General features: G+C 45.3%; 1 protein-coding gene across 1 annotated transcript in view; it reads right to left on the bottom strand.

Moving 5' to 3' along the window:
• The window catches only part of LOC117459982 (kinase non-catalytic C-lobe domain-containing protein 1), an 82,159-nt gene that overhangs the window by 5,886 nt on the left and 51,699 nt on the right, over window positions 1-24,574 (bottom strand). The window contains 9 exon segments of the mRNA XM_034101168.2: window positions 211-333; window positions 1,723-1,876; window positions 2,419-2,501; window positions 3,177-3,368; window positions 4,021-4,176; window positions 7,505-7,652; window positions 11,479-11,589; window positions 22,899-23,083; window positions 23,184-23,281. Coding sequence (XP_033957059.1) covers window positions 211-333; window positions 1,723-1,876; window positions 2,419-2,501; window positions 3,177-3,368; window positions 4,021-4,176; window positions 7,505-7,652; window positions 11,479-11,589; window positions 22,899-23,083; window positions 23,184-23,281 — 1,250 coding nt within the window.

Genomic DNA, 24,574 nt, shown 5'->3' with positions numbered 1-24,574 from the left:
ATATTCTCAACACTGCTCACTCCTATTCAACGTTCCTCCTCGCTGCGCTCACACTTTCTACATCTCATTTGAATGCATTAATGCACATTTCTCATTTGTGGAACTAATTAAAATCCACCCGCAGAAGAAACACATTGAGCTGCAGGGCACGGGACTTATTGCAGGATGGCGGAGTTCTGCTGAGGAGGAATTCATGAGAAGCAGCCTTACTGGTAATTGCCTGACAGTCACACTCTCCAGACCTCCGAGGACCTGCATGGCTGTGGCGAAGTTCCTCCACTCGTAGCAGTGCTTTCCTATCCACAGGAACCTGGTGAGCAGAGCCACCTGCGTCTGCGAGAGAGGAGAGCTGCGATAAAACCACTAAACAAGGCAAAATACAACAGTAGTGTGCCGAAAGACCAACTACCGGAGGACACGAAACGGGACCTAAAAGGGGGGCTCGGAAAATACATTGGGAACAATCAAGTTCAGAGTGGTGCAGGGATAACGTATGTTTTGGCTGAGCGGGATGTTAGCATTGTTAGCAAGGGCTCCCTCTACTGAAAGCCTTACAATACGATCTGAGGCAAACACACATGTATGATACTTATAGCTTTGCTTCAGCAGGATCATTTTAACATATTAAAACCACTTTTATAACGGTGGAAGCTTAATGGCAATCAGCAGAAGTAAAAAGCTAACTTTAGGCTAACTACATCTCTGGGTGTTATCGAGTAAAGGATGCTCCAGAGCCACTATTTCAAGTCATTGAGTGCCGCCGAAAGACTGTTCCAATGTCCAGCATACTTGGAATTCTACCGAGCCTGGCGTACTTCGTAGCGAGAAATGTTGAGGCTGCACATGTGTAGACTCTGCAGTCTTAAAATCCCCACAATGCTTTGCGCACGGACCAATTTCCCCAAATCTGTGGCGGAAAATGTAAGACGGGGCCTCTCATGTGAAGCACACCTGCACACTTGCTCGCCTGTTCCACTCTTCTTTTTCCGAATGCCAGGAAGGATTCTTGCCTCGCTTCTGAAGCAAGACGCTCGGAAGATGTGCTACCAAGTAAGCGTACTCGACATTGAGAAACACCCTGTGTCTCCACCGCTATGCTAAAAACAGCTAATGTTTAGCGGAGACGTTTAGTAGGATCATTTAGTCATTTAGTTTGGTTAGTGCTGGCTCTCTAGGACATCACAACATCAAGTATATGCAGTGATAAATCATATGGAAGATATTCTAGAAGCATGGTGTCATGGGAAATGGGTTTGGAGACAGTTGCTCCATATTAGAATAAAATACCTTAAAAGTAAATACTAAAATAAAAAGTGGAATAAAAACATTTATATAAACTAAAGAAGTAAAAGTAAAAATGTGCATACCAATATAAAATAAAATTGAAGAACAATATGGATACAAACATTAAACAAAATAAAAAAAAAGAGAAAAATAATATTTAAATACACATCAAATCATAGGAAGGTAACATTTCCAAGATAAATAAAAAATAAGATTTACACATTTAAACTTAAGTTAATTAAAATGTCCAATAGAAGATAATTACATAAAGAAAATGATACAGTAAAAGATAGTATTTATATAAACACAAGTATATAAATATATAACAAGAGAATTGACTATCCAACCATGAGACTACAGACACATGTTGAACGTCTGGCTGCTGTCTGTTTTTATTTCCCAGCGACCATCACTTCCCTGCGTTCACTCTCCTCTCACCTTGGCCGAGTCACAGATGACTATTTCAGCAACGATCCAGTTAGCCACACTGTCAGCGTATGAGAGCAGCTGCTGCAGGAAGCTGTCTGAGGGGGGCTCCTCACACACAGGGGGACCACCGCCCTCTGCTGGGGGACCGTGCTGAGACACATTCCTGCTGGAGAGGGGGGACAGTGATCTGGGAACTGTTTACTAGAAATGATCAATGGTGGAAGAAGATATTTAACTCAAGTAAAAGTAGAAATAGATTCAATTAACTGGCATATAAAACAGAATACTCTCTTTTCTACCACATGTATTTCTTTTCATTTATTTAACAATACGATTTATTTATTTGAAGAGTAAATCCGAGGGTAGATGTTCTATTGTCCAACCCATTAGTAAATGACAATTTAGTTTTTTGCATTGCATTTTTTGCATTATCTATAATGCAATATATTTCTATTCACTTTTTTCCCTTTACCTAAAAAAAATGAAATACTTAGGATACTTTGTCTTATTTTATTTACAATGTATATAATAAAATGGATGTAAAAGCAAAGAATGATCCCTATACTGTATGATATGGTGTGTTCTGTGTTGCACTTGAGATTTGTTATATAATAAAAAGCTTGGAGGTTGATCGTACTTTTTGTTTGTCACTTTAGATGAGAGGACAAATGAAATATAATGTGTAAGCTGGAACATTATACTCACTTGTTTGGGGCGGAGACTTTGTCCCGGACTCCTTGAATTCTGGAGTTGAGGAAATGAACTGGATGACATCCCTGGAACATTTCCTACAAAACAAAGTTCAGTTTTGGACCAGGAGGTGATTGTATGCATAAAGGCATGTCTCCCTCTAGTGGTGAAAAGAGGCAACAACAACTTAAAGATTGATACGTTAGCGACAGCATCATTTGGCTATGAAAAGTCCCAGACTTCTCCAATCATGCAACATTCAATATAATTGGGACAAAAACAAATAAAAAATAGTGCAAGAGGAAATAGAAATAAAAATACACATACGAATTCAATAAAACATCTAAATGATATTGAATTACAGCTATATATATTGAAAGTTAAAGTAAATGTAAATTCATGCAAGATGAAAAATAAATAAAACACAATAAAAAAAGATATAAAATGAAATAGATAAAATAGTGCAAGAAGAAATACATACAATACTAATAACAGTAATACAAAATAATACAAATAAAATAGTGCAAGAATAAATAGAATAGAAATAGAATAACATACAAACAAATAAAGTAAAAGTAAAAATAACAATTTAATAGTGAAAGAGAATGTTGAAGTAAATGCAGAAATAAGTAATCTACATGGACAATTAATTGAATGTAAAATGTGATACTGTACAGTGATATTCGAATACTGCTTAATGCAGTAATAAATACATACGCAGACTGTATTGTATGTGTTAAAGAAGTAAGGGAGGGGGATGTGGAGCTGCGTACCTGCTGCAGGACGGTGAGCTGCTGGGCGACGTGCTGAGCGCTGCACTCATTCTGGCTGAAGGGGATCCGCTCCCTGGTGGAGAGGTCATCCGCCAGGGAGCCGTGGCAGGGCATGGGCAGGGCCGTAGCGACGGAGAAGGCCTTGTCTTTAGACATGGCTGCAGAGGGCTCCACCTCCCGGGAGAATGTCCACTAAAGAATCAAAAGAGAGATTTGACAAGAGAGGATGCATTGCTCTGAATCACATGAACAGAGATGTAGCAAACTATACACATCTGTCTGACAGGGCAGCAACTAACAATCATTTTAGAGTAATATAATAACCATTTGATCTAGGATCATGGCAGAAAGTAGCGACAAATGTCCATTCTTGTTCAAGGTGATGTCTTTGAGGATCTTTCCACACCTTAAGGTTCACATATAGGTTATTACATCTGTTAAATTGTACTCATTTTATCCAATGAGTATATGCTAATCATGAAAGCATCATGCACCAGTTGGCACTCATGAAACTTAGGTTTGGATCAAACTGAAAATTAAAGACGAAACAGAGAGGAGTAAAATGCCCAACATGTTTTATTTCGTCATGTAAAAAGTTCTTCTGCCATTTTAATAACAAAGGTGTGGAGAGACATTGCAGTCTTTGCCTCATTCTTCAGATGTGTCTTTACATCTTAAATACTTATTGAGCTTTGAACGTTTGGTTTGATTAAATACCGTTAAAAAAAGAAATCATGGACTTGTTATCACCCTGCTGCATCACACTGTAACCACAATGTAAAACCTCAAAAGACACAGAAGGACAGATTTATTGTTTGGTGGAATCGATGATAGAGACACTGACCTTTCTTCCAAGATCCTCAGTGGATGAATGCACACACACAGAGTCATCCTCTTCCTGGAGGCTAAGGAGGCTTTCACTTCGGTGGCTCCACGTCGTGTAAGCCGGGGTGTGGAGAGCAGCCAGAAGGACCTCCCCCCGACTGTCCACAGGAATCACCTGAGGAAAAAGAATACATGTGAAAACTACTTATATTAGGGGTACAATCTAAAATAACTATTTCTGTCTTTATTTAATATAAGTCTTTCAAGCTGTTTAAAATATGTAGCGCGGAGTATGGGTTTTGTTTACCTACTAAGTACAGTCTTAAAGGAAGATCGCAGGTTTGTATTTCGGGTCCTACATGCATACAAAGCGTAAGGAAATTATAAGGTACAACAGAACAGGTACATATTATAAAACTGTACTTGTTATTATAAAATGTTTATATTGTAAGTTTGATATCATAACCTTCAAGTAAACTTTAATACTTGAAGATTTGTTATGTTTGAAACAAACAATGTAGCTGGGTCATTCTACAGAACAGGTGGAAGTGCTGTCACTTACTTTTGCAGACACCAACATACATGACGTTGACCTAATACTCACATTCATTACATATGTTGAATACATAGAGATTGTCTTTGCAATGGTACTAAATAAAAAATAAATAAATGGTTTTATACGTAAATTGCAATTTATTTAAAATGCCAAGTTCAAGGAACTTTGATCATATATGGAAGTGGAGCCTATACACTTAATTTAAAAGATTATTTTTCAATAAATACATCTAATTTATATTTACATAACATTGCAAGCATTAAATATAATACTGAAATGGTAACAAAAAACGCAAATTATTATTAATAATATCAAATAAATGTCAGTCACCCAAAATTACGTCATTGGTGTTACTGCTACACAAAACGCTTTTATTTTGAAATAATGTACTGTCTCTGAAGTGCCTCCTGTAACAAGAGATCCTTTGAGGCAGTGCAGTGGACAAAGACATAAGTCAGATACTTCTTACTTTGTTTGTTAAAGGTGTCATTTTATCTTCAAATTGTACGTGCGTCTTTCAAGTCTGTCATGAGTGTTACTCATTGCATAGCCCTAGGGGTGAACATTTGAATGGGAACATGTATTGTATTGAAGAGTTAAACGATTTTGATATTGACTGAAGCCATATTTGGTCTGACACATGGCAGCCATTTTGTTAAAATGGTAGTGTTTTCTCCAAATTGTCACTGGTGTTACCGTCACTGGTGTTACATTACATTACATTGCATTTAGCTGACGCTTTTATCCAAAGCGACTTACAATAAGTGCGTTCGACCAACAAAATACAAACTTGAAGAAAACAGAATCATAAAGTACATCAGGCTTCATAGAGCAAAAACATTTCAAGTGCTACTCAACTGGCTTTAGATAAGCCAGTCATTTGTTAGTATATAAGTGCTTTGTTAATAGTTCTATCGCTCGAAGTGGAGTCGAAAGAGATGAGTTTTCAGTCTGCGCCTGAAGGTGTGTAAGCTATCTGCTGTCCTGATGTCAAAGGGGAGCTCATTCCACCATTTTGGAGCCAGGATAGCAAACCCACGTGTTTTTGCTGATGGGAACTTGGGTCCCCCTCGCAGTGCGGGTGCAGCGAGCCGTTTGGCTGATGCAGAGCGTAGAGCACGTGCTGGGGTGTACGGTTTAACCATGTCCTGGATGTAGGAAGGGCCAGATCCATTCGCAGCATGGTACGCAAGCACCATTGTCTTGAAGTGGATTCTAGCAGTTACCGGAAGCCAGTGAAGGGAGCGGAGGAGTGGAGTGGTGTGGGAGAATTTAGGAAGGTTGAAGACCAGACGAGCCGCTGCATTCTGGATGAGCTGCAGGTCGGATGGCACATGCAGGTAGACCAGCCAGGAGGGAGTTGCAGTAGTCTAGGCGTGAGATGACGAGAGCCTGGACCAGAACCTGCATGGCTTTCTGGGTCAGCTGGGGACGTATCCTCCTGATGTTGTAAAGCGTGTATCTGCAGCAGCGGGTTGTAGCAGCGATGTATGCATTGAGTCACGTGAATGGACCGCGAACCAGTCAAGTGATTCATTCAGGAAAGGAAGCAGTTGCTGCTTCGGACGTCACATGTCACGTGATTTGAAGCAAGCTTCGAAGCACTGCTTCTATGGAATAGGAAGTCCAGGGTTGAAGCTCCGTTCGAAGCTTCAGTGTCAAACTGCCATCACTACCGCTCACAACAACATCAATAGAGGACTGCGTCGGGTAGTTTTTAATCATACGAAGCCAGATTAAATGAAAGAACAACTTCTCCAACCTTATACCTTTATCCAGAGTGCCGTGGTTCATTGTTTATTAATGTGGTTCAGCGGCATTACCGACCGCTGCTCTTCCACCGGAGTTTAGTCTACTGTTAACTCGTGGCAGCGGCCGCTGTAAAGTATTCACTGTCTGACTGTCACACAAGCAGCTGATAAATATCCCCCATCCCCATCAGTGAATGTGTTTTAGTCTGAAAGCTGTTTGGCATCACAACGCTGTTATGAAAGTTTCTCTGGCATTCTACCGGTGATGTTACCATAGCAACCGAAGCTAATCAGACTATCTTGACTACTTGTTCCTATCATATTGTAGCATAAGCCGTTTTCTGCATATTTTACCGGCGTAGTCTTCGTCATGATTTTACTTGTGATGGCCACATGTAGCCCATGTATTGATTCCATCCGATAGCTGCAATAATACAAAACAACAGGAAAACGTCTGCCTCTTCACAATGGTCAATAACAGTGAACGGATGGTCATTAAAGTAAGGTAAAATAAACAGAATCACACTAAGCCTGGTTAGTGTTGCCTGACTTTATATAAGTGTTTTTAATAAGTGTGTGGTCGCGTTCTAGTCACTTTGCTCAGCGCTACTGCTTGTTACAATTTGTATTCGCTGTACTCGCCATGAACTGTTATTGATCAGGTTAATCTCGACCTCCTCCAATGTAAGCGTGACGTATTTGGTTCTTAGATCTTGGCGGGTTGCCGACTCCAGCAAAGGTCAATTGTGTCTAGAGTGCGCCATCTAGTGGGATCAACTGAAATGCCGGGTATTGCAGGAAAAAGGCTAAATGAATGCGGTAATGAATGCTATAATTTGGACAATTTTGTACCAATATTCGGCGGGCCGGATTAAAAAACCCAATGGACCGTATATGGCCCGCGGGCCTTAGTTTGCCCATGCCTGTGCTAGCTTGATAAAATCAGCCCAGTAAAAGATGGTGTGGGATTGTAGGATGAAAGTCTTATAGCAGCTTTGGTGGTATTGGTATTCAACTTATCGTTACCATTAAATAAACATTATACATTCAATTTTCTTTGTTATTAATATTCTTTATTACTGTGTACTTTTAAGTGAAGATTATTATTATGCGAGAGGGAAACCAGGTGGTCAGAATTTCATGTATTTATTAAGTATTGGCATTTTAGAAAAGCTGCAAAAAAGTATAACTTTAACCTCAGTGTTAAGGAAGCTTTCGAACGTATCGAGGAGGCTGGACTTAGGGGTGAAGTCCACCTGTCTACAGTCTGTGATCCAGAACTGGAGCAGATCCAAACTGCGATGGAAGATCTTCTCAGCTTCTCCTGACATGTCGGGACCTTGCCTTGAATTGAAAAGAAAAACAGAATGCTCATACTATCAGTGCAAAATCGTTCATTCTGTGAGCTGTTTGGCATTTCATTATACATACTTGACTTATGTTAATTTTTATTTAATAGTATTTTATCTTTTTAGAGGACATTATTAGTTAAACTCCTTGTATTTCTTTACATATTTCCAATTTGTACTGCATACTTCCAAGAAGTAAGATAAGTAGGGTTCTTAACCTGTTAAGCCCTAAGCCTGTTTTTCAGGTCTCAGGCTCGAAGATGACATGCCCAGAACAAATGACTATATCTTCACTTCTAAAAGGGGCAAATTAATAATCTTTTTTCTCAAAGCAATGATAAACCTGTGAGTTGGATGTAGAAAAGTCAGAATCAATATAGATGTTTTTATTTGAAAGTAAATTCAGATTGAACACAGTAAAACAATTTAAATTATAGTGTCCGTCCAAAGAAAACCCATTACTTATAGTGAAAACCACCCTTGAATGATGGGATAGTAGACTAAAAGCTTTAGGAATCCAAACTATAACATATAATAAGTACCCTGTATCAAGATTGATGCAAAACAAGTGAAACCTGACCTTTTTAGAGAGGTTTAGAAAAAAAACCCACCTCTGGGGTCATTTGGGTGCCATAGCTCTGGAACCCATCGGTCGATTTTGATGATTGACACTACTTTTGAACCGTTAGAGCCAATAGAATAGGAGGGTTCCTAAACCCATCTAAACATTACTATTGGTGAATGAGAGTGACACACAGCCAGCATGCCCAAAACCGGAAGCTCTCATACATTCTATATGAAAACTCCGTTTATTGACATAAATGTTATGATGGATTATCAGTAATAATTTCAAAGTGACACAGAGACATTGGATTAACCTTCAGCAGCGTTTATGTGCATTGTAATGCCCTTGAACACAACTTTTGATCAGAAAACAGCAAAGGTAAGACGTATTTGCCGTAGTTGTGTGTTGTCTTTCCTGGCTTTCGCTGCCGCGAGTTCTTGTCACACAGTGATAATACTAATACCATTGGAATCTGTAGAATATCAGCTTTCATATGATATGAAGTGCGCGGGGGGCATCAGGCTTAACATGTTAAGAAGAGAAATAGCAAATCTAATTCAACATCCTATGTTAACATAAATATTTTGTCTATTTAAACTTTTATACAACATTTTATTTCAACTAATATGTTTATATCTTAATTATCTTAAGTTATTTCATTCTAAAATATAACAACAGTCGCAAAACCCAATTTACCCCACGATAAATAAAGTATTCTGATTCTGATGACATTTGGTTGTTTAGCCCCTCATGCTATAATCATGTGTATTTTCACCATTCCTGTTTATGTGTCTTCTCGCAATTATCACTGGCCCCGTGTATCTCCTAATCCCGCTGTACTTCTCGGAGACTTCAACCTCGAGACAGGGAAGATAGACGAACTAACATCTCTGTTAACCGCCTTTGCTTTCTCACTGTCTCCATCCCCACCAACTCATAAAGCTGGCAATGTCCTTGATCTCATATCCTCAAGGAACTGCACTACTTCTAACCTCTCTGTAAACCCGCTCCACACATCCGATCACTTCTTAATTTCATTCTCTTTACCCCTTTCCAAACATAACGAACTAATCGCTTCTCATCCTGCACTTGTCCGCCGTAACCTCCGTTCCCTCTCCCCCTCTACCTTTGCCTCATCGGTGCTCTCAGCCCTCCCTTCCTCTGACTCGTTCCAACTCCTGCCTCCAAACTCTGCTGCAGAAACTCTCCTCTCTACTCTCTCATCCTCTCTGGACTCTCTCTGTCCTCTCACATCTCGGCAGGCTCGTCAGTCCCCTCCTGCTCCCTGGCAAAATGACGTACTGTGTGCTAATAGAACCGTCCTTCGGGCAGCAGAGCGGAAACGGTGGAAATCCAAACACCATGACGACCTCCTAACCTATCAGGCTCTCCTCTTTCTCTGCTTTGATCTCTCAGGCAAAAAGCACTTTCTTTCAAGATAAGATCCAATCTTCCTATTACAATCCCAAAAAACTATTTTCCATCTTCTCCACCCTCTTGGACCCTCCCAAAGCCCCTTCCCCCTCCTCCCTTCTGTCAAGCGACTTTGTTAACCACTTTGAAAAAAAGGTTGATGATATTCGCTCTTCTTTTTCTGACTCACCTTTACTCACCACTGGGTCACCAGACCCTCCTTTCACCCACACACTGACCTCCTTTTCCCCTCTCTCGCCAAGTGAGATTCTTACCCTCATTACCTCTGCCCGCCCTACCACCTGTCCTCTCGACCCTATCCCTTCAAACCTCCTTCAGACTATCGCTCCTGATATTCTACCGTTTCTCACCCATTTCATCAACACTTCTCTAACTTCTGGTCACTTTCCAAACGGTCTCAAGGAGGCAAGAGTAAACCCTCTCCTAAAGAAACCCACTCTCAACCCGTCAGATGTTATAAACTACAGGCCTGTCTCTCTCCTCCCGTTCCTGTCTAAAACACTTGAACGCGCTGTCTTTAAACAACTCTCCTGTTATCTCCATCAGAACAACCTTCTGGATCCACACCAGTCTGGTTTCAAGGCAGGTCACTCCACAGAAACTGCCCTCCTTGCTGTCACTGAGGAACTGCACACTGCTAAAGCAGCCTCCCTCTCCTCTGTCATCATCCTGTTGGACCTGTCTGCTGCATTCGACACAGTGAATCATCAGATCCTCCTTCGCACTCTCCAAGAACTTGGAGTTTCAGGCTCTGCACTTTCCCTCCTCACCTCATACCTCAAAGACCGCACCTACAGGGTTACTTGGAGAGGGTCGGAGTCCGACCCTTGCCAATTAACTACAGGGGTCCCTCAGGGCTCTGTTCTTGGTCCCCTCCTCTTCTCCTTGTCCCACTCTTGACCTAACAATCAACATCGCCACCTCTGTTGTTTCCCCGACTCAGACTGCAAGGAATTTGGGTGTGACCCTAGATAACAACCTGTCCTTCACTGCAAACATAGCTGCTACAACCCGCTGCTGCAGATACACGCTTTACAATATCAGGAGGATATGTCCCCAGCTGACCCAGAAAGCGACGCAGGTTCTGGTCCAGGCTCTCGTCATGTCACGCCTAGACTACTGCAACTTCCTCCTGGCTGGTCTACCTGCATGTGCCATCCGACCTCTGCAGCTCATCCAGAATGTAGCGGCTCGTCTGGTCTTCAACCTTCTTAAATTCTCCCACACCACGCCGCTCCTCCTCTCCCTCCACTGGCTTCCGGTAACTGCTAGAATCCACTTCAAGACAATGGTACTTGCGTACCATGCTGCGAATGGATCTGGCCCTTCCTACATCCAGGACATGGTTAAACCGTACACCCCAGCACGTGCACTCCGCTCTGCATCAACCAAACGGCTCGCTGCACCCTCGCTGCGAAGGGGACCTAAGTTCCCATCAGCAAAAACATGTAGGTTTGCTATCCTGGTTCCAAAATGGTGGAATGAGCTCCCCATTGACATCAGGACAGCAGATAGCTTACACACCTTCCGGCGCAGACTGAAAACTCATCTCTTTCGACTCCACTTCGAGCAATATAACTATTTACAAAGCACTTATATACTAATAAAGGACTGGCTTACCTAAAGCTAGTTGAGTAGCACTTGAAATGTTCTATGAAACCTGATGTACTTATATGATTTTTCTTCAAGTTTGTATTTTGTTGGTCGAACACACTTATTGTAAGTCGCTTTGGATAAAAGCGTCAGCTAAATGCAATGTAATGTAATGTAATTTTAAGATTTACAGGAAAAGCTTTAGTGGAGATTGCTGGATATACTGTACCTTGCAGCAGCTATGAATTTATCCATAATGAACTGCAGTAACTGCTCAGGAGTGCAGAGGAAACGATAGGTATACAGGAACTGCTGGATGTAGCCTTCCAAAGCTGCATTTCTGCAATGAAAATGAGAATATCAACTCAACTAAGTTCAGAGAGTAACAAAACTGTTTATTTCAGAACTCTCAGAGCATGTGGGAGATTGTATACCTCCAGGTATCCTGCATATTTGTGCCCAGAACATTTTTAAAACAAGATGTCAGTAGGTGCCTACTTTAAATGGCTCCATTCAGCGTGAGAGAGCATCACACCAAAGCCCCCTCCCCCCCCAAACTATTACAACATAGTTACTGGTGGTGGGTGTCATGAGAAAAGCCAAACAAATGGGTATTCATGAAGATCAACAAAGCAAAAAAATAGTACATTGTAGAGGGAGTCAGAGGCGGTGTATTCAGAATGGACTTCCACACTTTATTATTGTCGAGGACCCCTGTGCACGTCGTGTCGTATGAAAACGTGCTCTGCCGAGCGGAGATCCGCGGGAACCCGGGACACCTGAGTATCATGTTGGGCAGTGGGAATCAGAGCAAAAGTCTCGGCGGTGTCCTGCAGGCAAACCCGCTGTGCTGACGCCGACCAGGGAACCGATGTGTTAGGGAGGAAATCTCCTGGAACTCTCAGCGACTTACCGTAGACCATCTAAGCCGTGGAACACTGCAGGTCTTCCTTGGGCACGGTCCGCATTCCCAGCATTACCCAAGGCAGCTTGTCGACCCAATTTCCGTCTCTGAGTGCTGCCTTCATGGAGCGATGGAAACGTTCACAGAGGCCATTAACCTGAGGGTGATAAGCGGTTGTCCTGTGAAGCTTAACCCCCAGACCACACGCCACGGCGTTCCAGAGCTCAGACGTGAACTGCGAACCCCGGTCAGAGGAAATGTCCGACGGGGTACCAAACCGACACACCCACGTTGCAATGAAAGCCCGGGCTATGTCAGCTGCAGACGTCGGCACGAGAGGAACCGCCTCCAGCCGACGGGAACGTCCTGTCCACCATGGTGAGGAGGTAGGAAAAACCCTGAGAGGAGGGAAATGGATCCACTAGGTCGATGTTGACGTGGTCAAACCTCCTCTCCGGCACCATGAAACGTTCCAAAGGGGCTTTCGTGGGGCGATGCACCTTAGCGCGCTGACAAGCCACGCACTCACCAGCCCAAGTCCTCACGTCCTTTTTAAGTCCCCGCCAGACGAACTTTGCGGCCACCAAGCGCAACGAAGGTTTACCGCCGGGGTGAGACAGGTCGTGCACCGCCTCGAAAATGGAGCACCTCCAACTGGCGGGAACGACCGGTCGCGGCAGTCGTGTGGAGACGTCTTACAGGAGAGTAACGCCTGCGTCACCGAAAACCACGTCTTCCAAGCGCAGCCCCAAGCTGTCCTCCTTCAGGGCTTGTACGCCGGGGTCCGTGACCTGATCCGTCACAATGCGGGTATAGTCCAGGCCCAACTGGACGGCCCCGATGACGACCCTGGAGAGGCAATCTGCGACCAGGTTTGATTTGCCAGCCACGTGCTTAATTTCCGTGGTGAACTCTGAGATGTAAGACAGCTGCCGCTGCTGATGTGCAGACCAAGGCTCAGCCACTTTTGACATGGCGAACGTGAGCGGATTGTGGTCGACAAACGCCGTAAATTCACGGCCTTCCAGCAAAAAATGGAAGTGCCGCACGGCCAGCCAGAGTCCAAGGGGCTCTCGGTCAAAGGCGCTGTACCTGCGTTCTCTGGGCGTCAGCTGACGGCTGAAAAAGGCGAGTGGCTGCCAAGCGCCCTCCACCCACTGCTCGTGCACCGCACCAACTGCGTAGTCCGATGCGTCTGTGGTAACAGACAAGGCTGTCTGAGCCAACGCGGTCTTGACCTCCGTAAAAGCAGACTCAGCTTCCGCCGTCCAGTCGATCGCCTGGATGGGGGTCGTACCCTTCAAAGCCTCATACAGCGGCCGCATAATGTGGGCGGCCCGGGCGATGAAACGGTGGTAGAAAGTCACCATCCCCAGGAACTCACGGAGCGACCGGGCTGTGTTAGCGGGCGAGGAAACGCTGCGACAGCCTCAACCTTCGCCGACAGGGGTGCTGCACCGCCTTTGGTGACGCGGTGTCCGAGGAAGTCAATGTCAAACACCCCGAACTGGCACTTTGCAGGATTGATTATCAACCCGTGTTGGCTGAGCCTCGTGAAAAGGGCTCGGAGGTGTGACAGGTGCTCTTCCACCGAAGCGCTGGCGACGAGTATGTCGTCCAGGTAGACGAACACAAACGGCAGGTCCCGCAGCACCGAATCCATCAGGTGCTGGAACGTTTGAACTCGAAAAGTCCAAACGGCGTTATCACTGCCATCTTAGGAACGTCCAGGGGATGCATGGGCACCTGGTGGTATCCGCGCACCAGTTCCACTTTAGAAAACAGTAACGTACCGGCCAGATGTGCTGAAAAGTCCTGAATGTGTGGCACCGGGTAGCGGTCAGGTATCGTGGCGTCGTTGAGGTGGCGGTAATCCCCGCACGGGCGCCAACCGCCGTTCGGCTTGGGAATGACGTGTAGAGGAGAGGCCCAAGGACTGTCAGAACGGCGGACGATACCCAGGCGTTCCATGGTTGAAAACTCCGCCCTCACTACTGCAAGCTTAGAAGGCTTCAAACGCCGGGCCCTGGCGTAGACTGGGGGACCATCGGCGGTGACGTGGTACTCCACCCCATGCTTGGTGGTGAGCGCGGAGAAGGTGGGTAGCGTCAGGTCTGGAAATTCAGCCAACGACCTGAGAAAAATGTTCGCTCCCGACAGCGAGCCCGACAATCCGTCGTACGCCGTCTTGCCAAGTGTACACACGAGGGAGGAAAACGTCATGGCATCAACCAAGCATTTATTTTTAACGTCCACCAGGAGTCCACGAGCACATAAAAAGTCTGCCCCGAGGAGGGGAAAATAAATGTCTGCCGTCACAAAATCCCAGTTGAACCGCTGTCCTCCAATACACAAACACATAGGCCTCACGCCGTACGTGCGAATGGGGCCGCCATTAGCCATCGTCAACCGCGGTCCATGTCCCCCATGAGTGACGTCTTCCCTCGACGCAGGAACAACACTCCGTTGAGCTCCTCTGTAACACAGAAACAAGCTTCCTGAGACTCTGTCGCTGACAAAGAGAAGCCTGCTCGTGCCGCCAATGCTCAGGGCCACTACTGAGCGCCGGCTCCTCCGTTTCCCGGAGGCTTGTAACTGCAGGGAGCAACACACTTCTTCGCCCTGGCCCCGAACCGCGCGTGGTAAAGACACTCTCCTGTGTCCCCACGCCGGCTTGGTACCGTCACATCCAGCCTCCCCCAAGCCTTCTTAACTGTAGAGGGGGGGCCGAGCGTCACAGCTAGCGCCTCTGCACGGGACTGCTTGGTAACCAGGAAAAAACGGTCGGCCTCTTCAGCCAAGGCACGGGGCTCCTTAACCCTCTGGAGTCTAAGGGTATTTTCTCGAATTGTTGATGTTTTCTTAAATCCCCTTTTAAATGTATTTCTTCTCACATGGCACCCCATGTGTTAAATATCAAAATGTTCAGAACAATCTCTGGTATTGCTATATATCCAAATTACTCACCTTAGAGCACTGTTTGATGAGATAAGTAGACTATCTTATCTTTATCTAAAGCCAGTTGAGTAGCACTTGAAATGTTTTTGCTCTATGAAACCTGATGTACTTATATGATTCTGTTTTCTTCAAGTTTGTATTTTGTTGGTCGAACGCACTTATTGTACGTCGCTTTGGATAAAAGCGTCAGCTAAATGCAATGTTACGGTGTGTGCAGGAAGCAGGACCCAAATGCAGATTAAAGTGTCAAAAAATAACTCCTTTATTTCAAGGCTATACGATAAACAAAAACAGCACTGAGGTTACGTACTGTAACCCAGCTTCTATGAGTATAGATGCAGCCCTCTAAGGCTATCGCTATTGGGTAATCCCACTGCACGTGTGCAGCACTGACAGACTTAATCCATGCCCACCTATGATGTGGGCCCCACCTCCGGCCTCACTTCCGTATAAATAGGAAGATGGCCCGTCCAACTGCTCCCACACAAACAGCTTTTCTTCAGCTATTCGCGGAGCCAGTGGGGCCCGAACCTTAGAGGGCTGCGCCTATACTCATAGAAGCTGGGTTACAGTACGTAACCTCAGTCTATTTCGTATAAGGCTTCGCCCTCTAAGGCTATCGCTATTGGGTTAAGGGCGAAGCAGGATGTAGTCCACGCCCCACTGGTCCGTCCGTAACCAGAAGCACACAAACCCATCTACTCAATTAATAACCCATGCGAAAAAGAAGGAGCATCACAGTCCCTGGAAATATAGCATTATTCCAAATGAATATTCTCTTTAAGGGAATGAAGGTGAATACCCGTCGTTTAAAAAAAGTAGAGAAAAACAAATCCCACTTGTTAAACCTATAAAAGAGGGGCAAAAGGGGCAGCTCTCTGAATGCCGATAGGCAGGAGAGAGGGCACGCCGTTTAGTCCCTGACATTACTCAATCTGACAGAACACTCAGTACTGAATGTGTAAGAGAGGAATGGGAGACATCCCTCAAATAAAAATGAATAAAAGAACAGGGGGAAGACCAAGATGCAGCATTGCAAATGTCTTCCACTGTCATTCCTCCATGCAACGCCATAGAGGTTGAAATTCCTCTGGTGCTGTGCGCTTTGATGTTTTCTGGGGGATCCACCCCAGAGTAGAAATACGCCTCACACAACCAGTGTGACAGCCGCTGTGCAGACAGAGGCTGCCCTATTGAGTGCTCTCTGTAATGCACAAACAGGCGCTGAGACTTGCGCAACGTGGCTGTGCGTGCAATATAACATGACAGCGCACGTACGGGACAGAGGAGATGACATGTGGCTTCCTCCTCTGATGTGTGAGGAGGAGGGAAGAAACCATCCGAAGTGATCCCTCTCGATCTAAAAGAGCTTGTGATCACCTTTGGCATACAATCCGGGTTAAGGCGCAAAACAGCTGAACTGCCATCTCCTTGGATCCGGAGACATGACGGAGCCACAGAGAGAGCAGACACATCACTCACCCTTTAGCTGATGTGAGAGCCAAGAGCAGAGCTACTTTGGCTGACAAGAACTTCAGGGGGACCTGATGGTTCAAATGGAGCTTTACTCAGTGCGCGTAAAACTAAGCCAAAAACCCAATAAGGCACCAAAGCGCGTGACACATGTCTGAGTCTCTGTGCTCCCCGTAGAAAACGTTTTGTCAGCGGGTGACTAAACACCGTGCTGACCCCAAACCTACGTGGCAAGATGAAATGGCAGCAGCAGCAGCATGTTTTTACCGTGCTATAAGCCAATTCCTGTCCAGCAACAGCTGGAGGAACGGCAGCACGAGGCAGGGGGCCCGCAACGGGGTCCAGGTTTTTCCCTGCACACCACACGGAACGCTGTCCATTTGGCTGTGTAGGATGTGTGTTCAGCAGCTGCGCTGATCGAACACCTCCCTGGCGATTTATGTAGGCCGCCGCTGCTTTGTTGTCTGTTTGAATCAACATATGTTGATTGTACAGCAACGGGACGAAGTGCTGGGGCACTTTCCATACGGAGAGTAATTCCAGCACGTTTATATGGAGAGACATGTGACCCGGGCACTGTCCCCCCACTGCCTGCGACATGCACGTTCCTCAGCCTGCGAGAGATGCGTCTGTGAACACTGCGGTGTGTGACGTCACTCTGCTCAGGGGCACCCCCACTGACGTGGAGATGATTCCAGTGGGTCAAATCCAAAACCACGGAAGGAGGAATGTACACCATGCGTCTCCTCTGACGCACGGGGTCGATGCACAGGCGAATAAACCACCTCTGGAGTCTCCTCACTATGAAGGAGACCCAGGGGGATCACCACGTGACCAGCTGATATCATGTCTAACAGCTGCATCACGGAGAGGGCTGTCACCGCCCCACGGGGTGTGACGCGCCGGAGGAGAGCTGTGACTTTCTCCCCTCTCCGCTGTGAGAGTCGCGCTCTCATGCGGGCTGAGTTCAATTCCACTCCCAGTTAAAAAGATAACCTGGGAGGGACGAGGACAGCTCTTCTTCCAGTTGATAATGAAACCCAGGTTTGACAGATGAGATACTAGCTGTATCGTCTGTAAGCCGCTTCCTCCCTTCCTGGAGCGAGCCAGCCACAGCCGGTCGTCCAGGTAAAATAACACTCATCCCCATTCTGAGTAGCTGCTCCCACCGGCCAGGAATGAGAAACGCAGGAAATTGCTGTGTTTCGGGATGATGGTTACGTGGAGGAATGCATCCTTCAGGACTATGGATGTGCACCTCCCTGGTGAACACTCCAGCACCTGTTTGATCGTCAGCATGGGAAAAGGCCATTCCTGCCGCTCTGCACGGAGCGCGAGACACTGTTCCCGGGATGACAGGGCTCCCTGTATCCCGAAGAACTGCGGGGGGGAGAGGCGAACTGCAGAGACTACTCTCTGCCCATCCGCCTGCTCATCCATCTGTCCATCAGACACATGCGCCGCCACCCTGACTACCATCCAGTACTCTGATAGCGTCGGGTGTACATTCTCTGGATGTGCTGTGGTTGGTGGCAAACCACGCCAGAGCCCTCCATAAGGGATGAGCGGAGGTGTGTGCAGTGCTGTCCACCCGAGGTGTAATAATGGCCCTCCGTGGGCTTATTACGACCGTGGGTAGGAGGTACGTCTGAGACAGAGGAACAATCCGTGCTGCCTAAACCCAAAAAGTTTAAAGGTAGACGGATTGAATAGTACGCCCTGCTGTTTTATTAACCGATAAGTTAAAAAACCCAGCCGGCTTAGGCAGCGAGCCATGCTACCAAGTAACCAATAGGCTATTGGCAGCCAGCTTAACCGGGGAGCCTTGCTGCATATTATATTCCATCTGTCCATTGAACACACGCGCCGCCACTCAGCGCGCCAACCTGCTCTGGATGTGCTGTGGTTGTCATGGTGACGAGCCACGCCAGAGCCCTCCAGACGCTGCACTTCACACAGGCTCTCATTATGTCCACTGTAACACATTTTCCTGTCAAACAACAGTAAAGCGCCGGCAGTCTCTTCACAGACGCCTGCACTTCACTGCCATACCACAGTACTCATACTGTGAAATGATTTTACAGCCTTTCTCATTAACAGTAAAATACTGGCAGCAGAGACCCCAGCAATACACTGAAATTATACAGTATTCATACTGTTGGACAATTTCAGTTTATTACTGTAAAAAATTAAATAATTCACAGTGACATTCTGGTTAGGGGGCTGCCAGTAGATTAGTGCCGAAAACCGGCTGAAAAATAACAGTAATTGCTTACAGTGTTAAACTGGACACCGAGGTGCGTTCATGCTCAACACCCCTAAGGGATGAGCGGAGCTGTGTGCAGTGCTGTCCTCACTGTAATAATGGCACTCGTGGGCTCATTATCGTGTGTAGGAGGTAGGTTTGGGACAGAGGAGAAAAACTGAGCTGCCTAAAAACCAATAGGCTTTAAAGACAGCCTATTTATGCAGCGAGCCATGCTGCCCATAACCGACAGGTTAGGGGCAGCCGGCTTACCCGGTGGGCCTTGCTGCTTATTATTATTCATCTGTTCATCGAACACACGCGTCGCCATTCTGAGTAATATTCTGAGAGCGCGCGACATGCTCTGGATGTGCTGTGGTTGTCATGGTGACGAGCCACGTCAGAGCCCTCGCCGCCGTTGCCCGTGAAGCAACCCAAGAGGGGCCCGGACAGAAAAGCTGCGAGGGGGCCTCCACACGCTGCATCTCACACCAGCTCTCATCCTGTCTCTGTTTAGGAGAAGGCTCGTAAACTGGACATTGAGGCGCGTTCACGCTCAACCCTGCTGAGGAATGAGCGGAGGTGTGTGCAGTGCTATTCACACAGTGCGTAATAACAGCCCTGGGCTCATTACGACCGTGTGTAGTAGGCACATCTGGGACAGAGGAAAAACCGTGCTGCCTGCTAACCCACAGGTTAGGAGCATCAGGTTTAAACGTCAAGCCTTGCTGTCTAATAACCGCCTGGTTAAATACAGCTGGCTTGCGCCACGAGCCCTGCTGCCGCTAACCGACAGGTTAGGAGCATCAGGTTTAAACGTCAAGCTCTGCTGTCTAAAAACCGCCTGGTTAAATACAGCTGGCTTGCGCCACGAGCCCTGCTGCCTGCTGACTGACAGGTTACAGCCGGCTCTTGCACCTCAACACGCTGTATTGCACAGCGGCTCTCATCATGTCGCCGTTTAGGAGAAGGCTCGTAAACCGGACATTGAGGCGCGTTCACGCTCAAACCCGCTTGAGGAATGAAAGGTGTGTGGAGGCATATCTGTGACATAGGAAACAAGCCCGTGCTGTCTAATCAACCGCCAGGTTTTAAAGACAGCCGGTTTGTGCCGCGAGCCCTGTTGCCTAATAACCGACAGGCTATGAGGCAACCGCTTATGTCATCCGGAGGAGAGCTCTCCTGAACCGGGGGAACGGGGAGATCTCATTAGGCGGCTGCCTTTCCGATGATCTCCGGGAGTTCCTGGAGAATACCGCCTATACAGCAGAGCCTAGATGGCGGATAGTGTCAGCCCGGCAGCCGAACCTATAGGCTCGCTTCCTCCCTGGAGCGAGCCAGCCACAGCCGGTCGTAATTCATATATCGGCTAACCCAGAGCCCCGCCCTGTCTCCCCCGTCCGGAGGAGAGGGAGAATGGGGCCAGGGGGAAATGTTTGCTTTCTAGTAAACAGCTCTGAAAAGAGCTTGTACCTGTACAGTGCTTCTGCAACGGAGTGCTGAAGAAAAATGGGAGCAGTTGGACGGGCCATCTTCCTATTTATACGGAAGTGAGGCCGAAGGTGGGGCCCACATCATAGGTGGGCGTGGATTAAGTCTGTCAGTGCTGAACACGTGCAGTGGGATTACCCAATAGCGATAGCCTTAGAGGGCGAAGCCTCATACGAAATAGAACAGAACACTCACCGAAGACCAAGTCAGACGAACCGACAAAGACAGACAGAAAAACCAGAACTTAAATACACACAAGACTAATCATACAAACAAGACACAGGTGAGGAGGGAGGAGAAAACACAGGGACACCAGGTGCACACAATCGGGTAATCAGGGAGGGAAAACAGACAGAAGGCAACAGGCAAAACAGGAGGTGAACACCCTTCAAAACAAAACTGGAAACCAAAGACAGAAAAAGACAAGACAAAACACAACACAGACAGATCTTGACATACACATTAATCTACAAGAGGTAAGTACATGTGCTGCTCTGTATGATAAGCCAGCATGAATGACAACAAATCCCGGTACCCTCACTAACGGGTCCGGGTTGCAACACAGACTAATCACACGGTGAATTATGTATCATAACGTGTCACCACAACATACATTACATACATTTAACCGAATATTTTCCGTGAATGACGGATTTTTTCTAACAATGACGGAAACATCTGAAAGCAGTCCGTCATTTTGACAGATTAGAACACAACTCGGAACAGCGCCAAAATGTCCACCAGCGGCCCACATTATATTACATCCTTAGTGGCCAGGTAGACTGAGGGCGATCTACTGTACTCTACTGTAGTCTGTAAATATTATTTAGTCATTCACACCCCTGTCCAGTTGGTGGCGAGGTTGTGTATATTAAGTAACTATTGTGTAGTCTTGTTTTTGACCTAGTTGATTACCTCGTTGTTTAACCGGCTTTAGCAATCGCAAAATGTCACGGCAGCTGATCATCCGAAGTTTTTTTAATAAGCCCAGTAATTGTGATGGTGTGGATAAACGAGGTGAAAAAAAAGGGATTGATGCGGTGGAGGATGAAGGACAAGCCAGTAAGACTAAAACTGACAATGTTCAGCCAGCGGCAGAGGGGCAAGCAAGTGGCAAGGAGTTCAAGCGGGAGTACCGGGTTCAGTGGGAGCAAGAGTTTAAGTGGCTGCGACATCTGTAGAGAAGCTATGAGTAACGGATTTGTCCGAGGGTGCACGACGATGCAGAAATCAGCGTTCAGGCTTGGCTACAGCAGATCAATTGAGTTGTTCTTGTAAATGTTTTGTTCATATTTTGATTGTAATTGTCTCATTTAGGCACAGTGGTCGCAGTGTTTTTAGCGGCCTCTGCCCCCCTCTGCTGTGCTGTCAGTGCAGGAACAAATAAATCATTCATGTTCGTGTTGACATGAAAAGTGACCACACGGTCGGTGTCCCTGTTCATCTTTTTTTTCTCCATGCCCTTAAAAGTTCTGTATGAATCATTAAAAAAAAATGAATGAATGAACATTTGCTGCTCAGTACCCAAACATACAAATTAAATATGTCTCATCTCATCATTAAAACATGAAAAATGACGGAAATGTTACGATCCTGTCCGTCAAAATGACGGACAACAAAAAAGTCTAACGCAACCACTGTTTAGGACACTTCTATCTGCTGCTAGCAACATAACAAAACTTCCCCTACTAACAGACTACATCAAAAACACTGACAATAATTTGTCCCCTGAACAGATCAAATCAAATCAAGTTTTATTTATATTTATACCAGCACATTTATAAACGATTTTTGGTCGAGCCAAAGTGCTTTACAAATAATAAAAATAGCCTACAGTAGAGACACTTTACAGCAAATACAACAGCACAGATTGTTCAGAATATCAGTATGACAAAAACGACACCCTCTATCCTTAGACCCAGGTACAAATGGTAGAACAAATAGTGAAAAACTCACAAGCTTGTATTAACCACAGAACTTATTTTGGGAATCGAAACCAAAAACAGGTTTGAAAAACCAGTCACTTCAAGGCAAGGGGGCTAAAGTGCTAAAATGCTAACTAATTTCCGGGGTTAAAAACTCTTACACCACTCTATTGTCTGTGTAGCCAAAGTCTGATGGTTGTCCAACACTGATTTAAAACAAATGATTGAACAGCACTGTTGTATAGCCTACTGCATGACAGGCTAGCTCGACAGGAGTGCTAAATGCTAATGTCAACATGCTAACATGCTAACATGCTGCATTTCCACTACATGCTACGGCATGGCTCAACTTCCTTAGAACCATTTATTTTCCGTTATCAAAAGTGGTTGATAGTAGCCGGTAACCTTTTTGGTTCCATCTTTACTAGACATATACAACAGGGGACATCCTGCACCAACTCGCTATCTTATTTTTTGTTCTAGTTGCGTTATTAAGCTATTATTATTATTATTATTATTATTATTATTATATCAGCGGCATAATGTCCTAATTTGACAAGAATAGTTAATTTTCGGGAAAATATTCATTGTCCAACAAAAGTAGTCATTGTGACGGACCGAGGCCTTCAAAAATAAACCCTCATCAGTAGTACCTGGCGTAGAGGTAAGCCATGAGGCCTAGAGGAGACCCGACCTGCAGAATGCTCTTCCCTTTGCTGTTGCCGAAGCTCAGAGCTGACGGATCCTCAGAGGAATGGAAGTCCAAAGAGCCGGGTCCACAGGAGGCCAAAGAAGGAAGTAATGAAACCTCCAAACCCCACTGGTCCACACTCAGAATCTGCCGAAATATAATAAATAATGTCAAGGACAGAAGAGCCAAGGTGTTAGATAATAAATAAGAAAAAGCATTGTTTGGATTTGTGACACTTTGAAAGTACCTCAAGATATTTCTTCACCGTATCCAAGAAGACAACTTTGGATCGGAGTTCCGCAAGCTGGGACTTGAGTTTGGACAGCATCAGTTTGTTGTCAGAACCTTTGGTTGAATAAGAATAATTGGATACAATGATACTGATACAGCACTGATCGAGTTTTTCTCTAACTATCCAAGTCTGTTCACATTTTATATTCCATTAACCAGTCTTTAGACACTGCCAGAGCCCATACTGTGTTCCTGTTAGTGTGTACTTCCTGTCTGTCTTCTTCTGCTGTTCCCTTTAATGTTTACATCCGGTCTCTTTTCTTCTGCTGTTCCCTTCAGTGTTTACTTCCTGTCTGTCTCCTATGCTGTTCCCTTCAGCATTTACTTCTTATCTGTCTCCTATGCTGTTCCCTTCAGTGTTTACTTCCTGTCTGTCTCCTATGCTGTTCCCTTCAGCGTTTACTTCCTGTCTGTCTCCTATGCTGTTCCCTTTGGTGTTTACTTCCTGTCTGTCTCCTATGCTGTTGCCTTTAGTGTTTACTTCCTGTCTGTCTCCTATGCTGTTGCCTTTAGTGTTTAATTCCTGTCTGTCTTCTTCCGCCGTTCCCTTTAGTGTTTAATGCTGCCTTCTGTGGACTTGAATACATTTCCTTCTCTTTAACAGTTTTCTTGTTTAGGTTTTCTTTTTGGCGTGTTTTCGTGCTTATCACAAATATTGAAATGAATATTAAGAAAGAAGTCCATGTTTTTTTGTTCTCACTCAGACATTCAAATCCAGCACCAGACAATTTTCACAATGCTATGGACAATATTGCACATTCGATGAACAATCTGCACTAATGTACATTCTCAAAATATGAAGTGACTGTTATTTTGTATATATTGATTGTTGTGTTTTTATTTAGGTCTTAATGTGTTCACATGTAAAAATGTGTCTTTGACTGTGTACATACATATTTGCACACATATTTTTACATTTTATATTCTATATACGTTGTTTTTATATTCTGGATTGTGGGAAACAGTGTTTTGATCTCTGTCTGTACACACAAACTGGAAGATTGACATTAAAGTTGACTTTGACTTTAATGTGTTTATACCACAGCCGGTATCAATTGACCAGACTTCCTTCTGCAGATTGATGTGACAGCAAATGATCTATTTAGGCAACAGTAGCTCAGTGGGACTTGGCTTGGGAACCGAATGATCGCGATTGAACTCCCGATTGGAGCTACAATATGTTGTGTGGACTGGTAGCTGGAGATTTTCCATTGCATCTAATCGGGACTGCCACAGTGTCCTTGACCAAGGCACCAAACCCAGACTGCTCCCTGGCCCTGGGAAACCTGGCAGCCTATTTGCTCTGACACCTCTACATAGTAAATATGCATGTGTTTGTATATGTAT

The sequence above is a fragment of the Pseudochaenichthys georgianus genome, chromosome 15 (assembly GCF_902827115.2).
Source record: "Pseudochaenichthys georgianus chromosome 15, fPseGeo1.2, whole genome shotgun sequence".
NCBI classification, from domain to species: domain Eukaryota; kingdom Metazoa; phylum Chordata; class Actinopteri; order Perciformes; family Channichthyidae; genus Pseudochaenichthys; species Pseudochaenichthys georgianus.
Note: the sequence above shows the minus strand (reverse complement) of the source record. Positions and strands in the feature narration are given on the sequence as shown.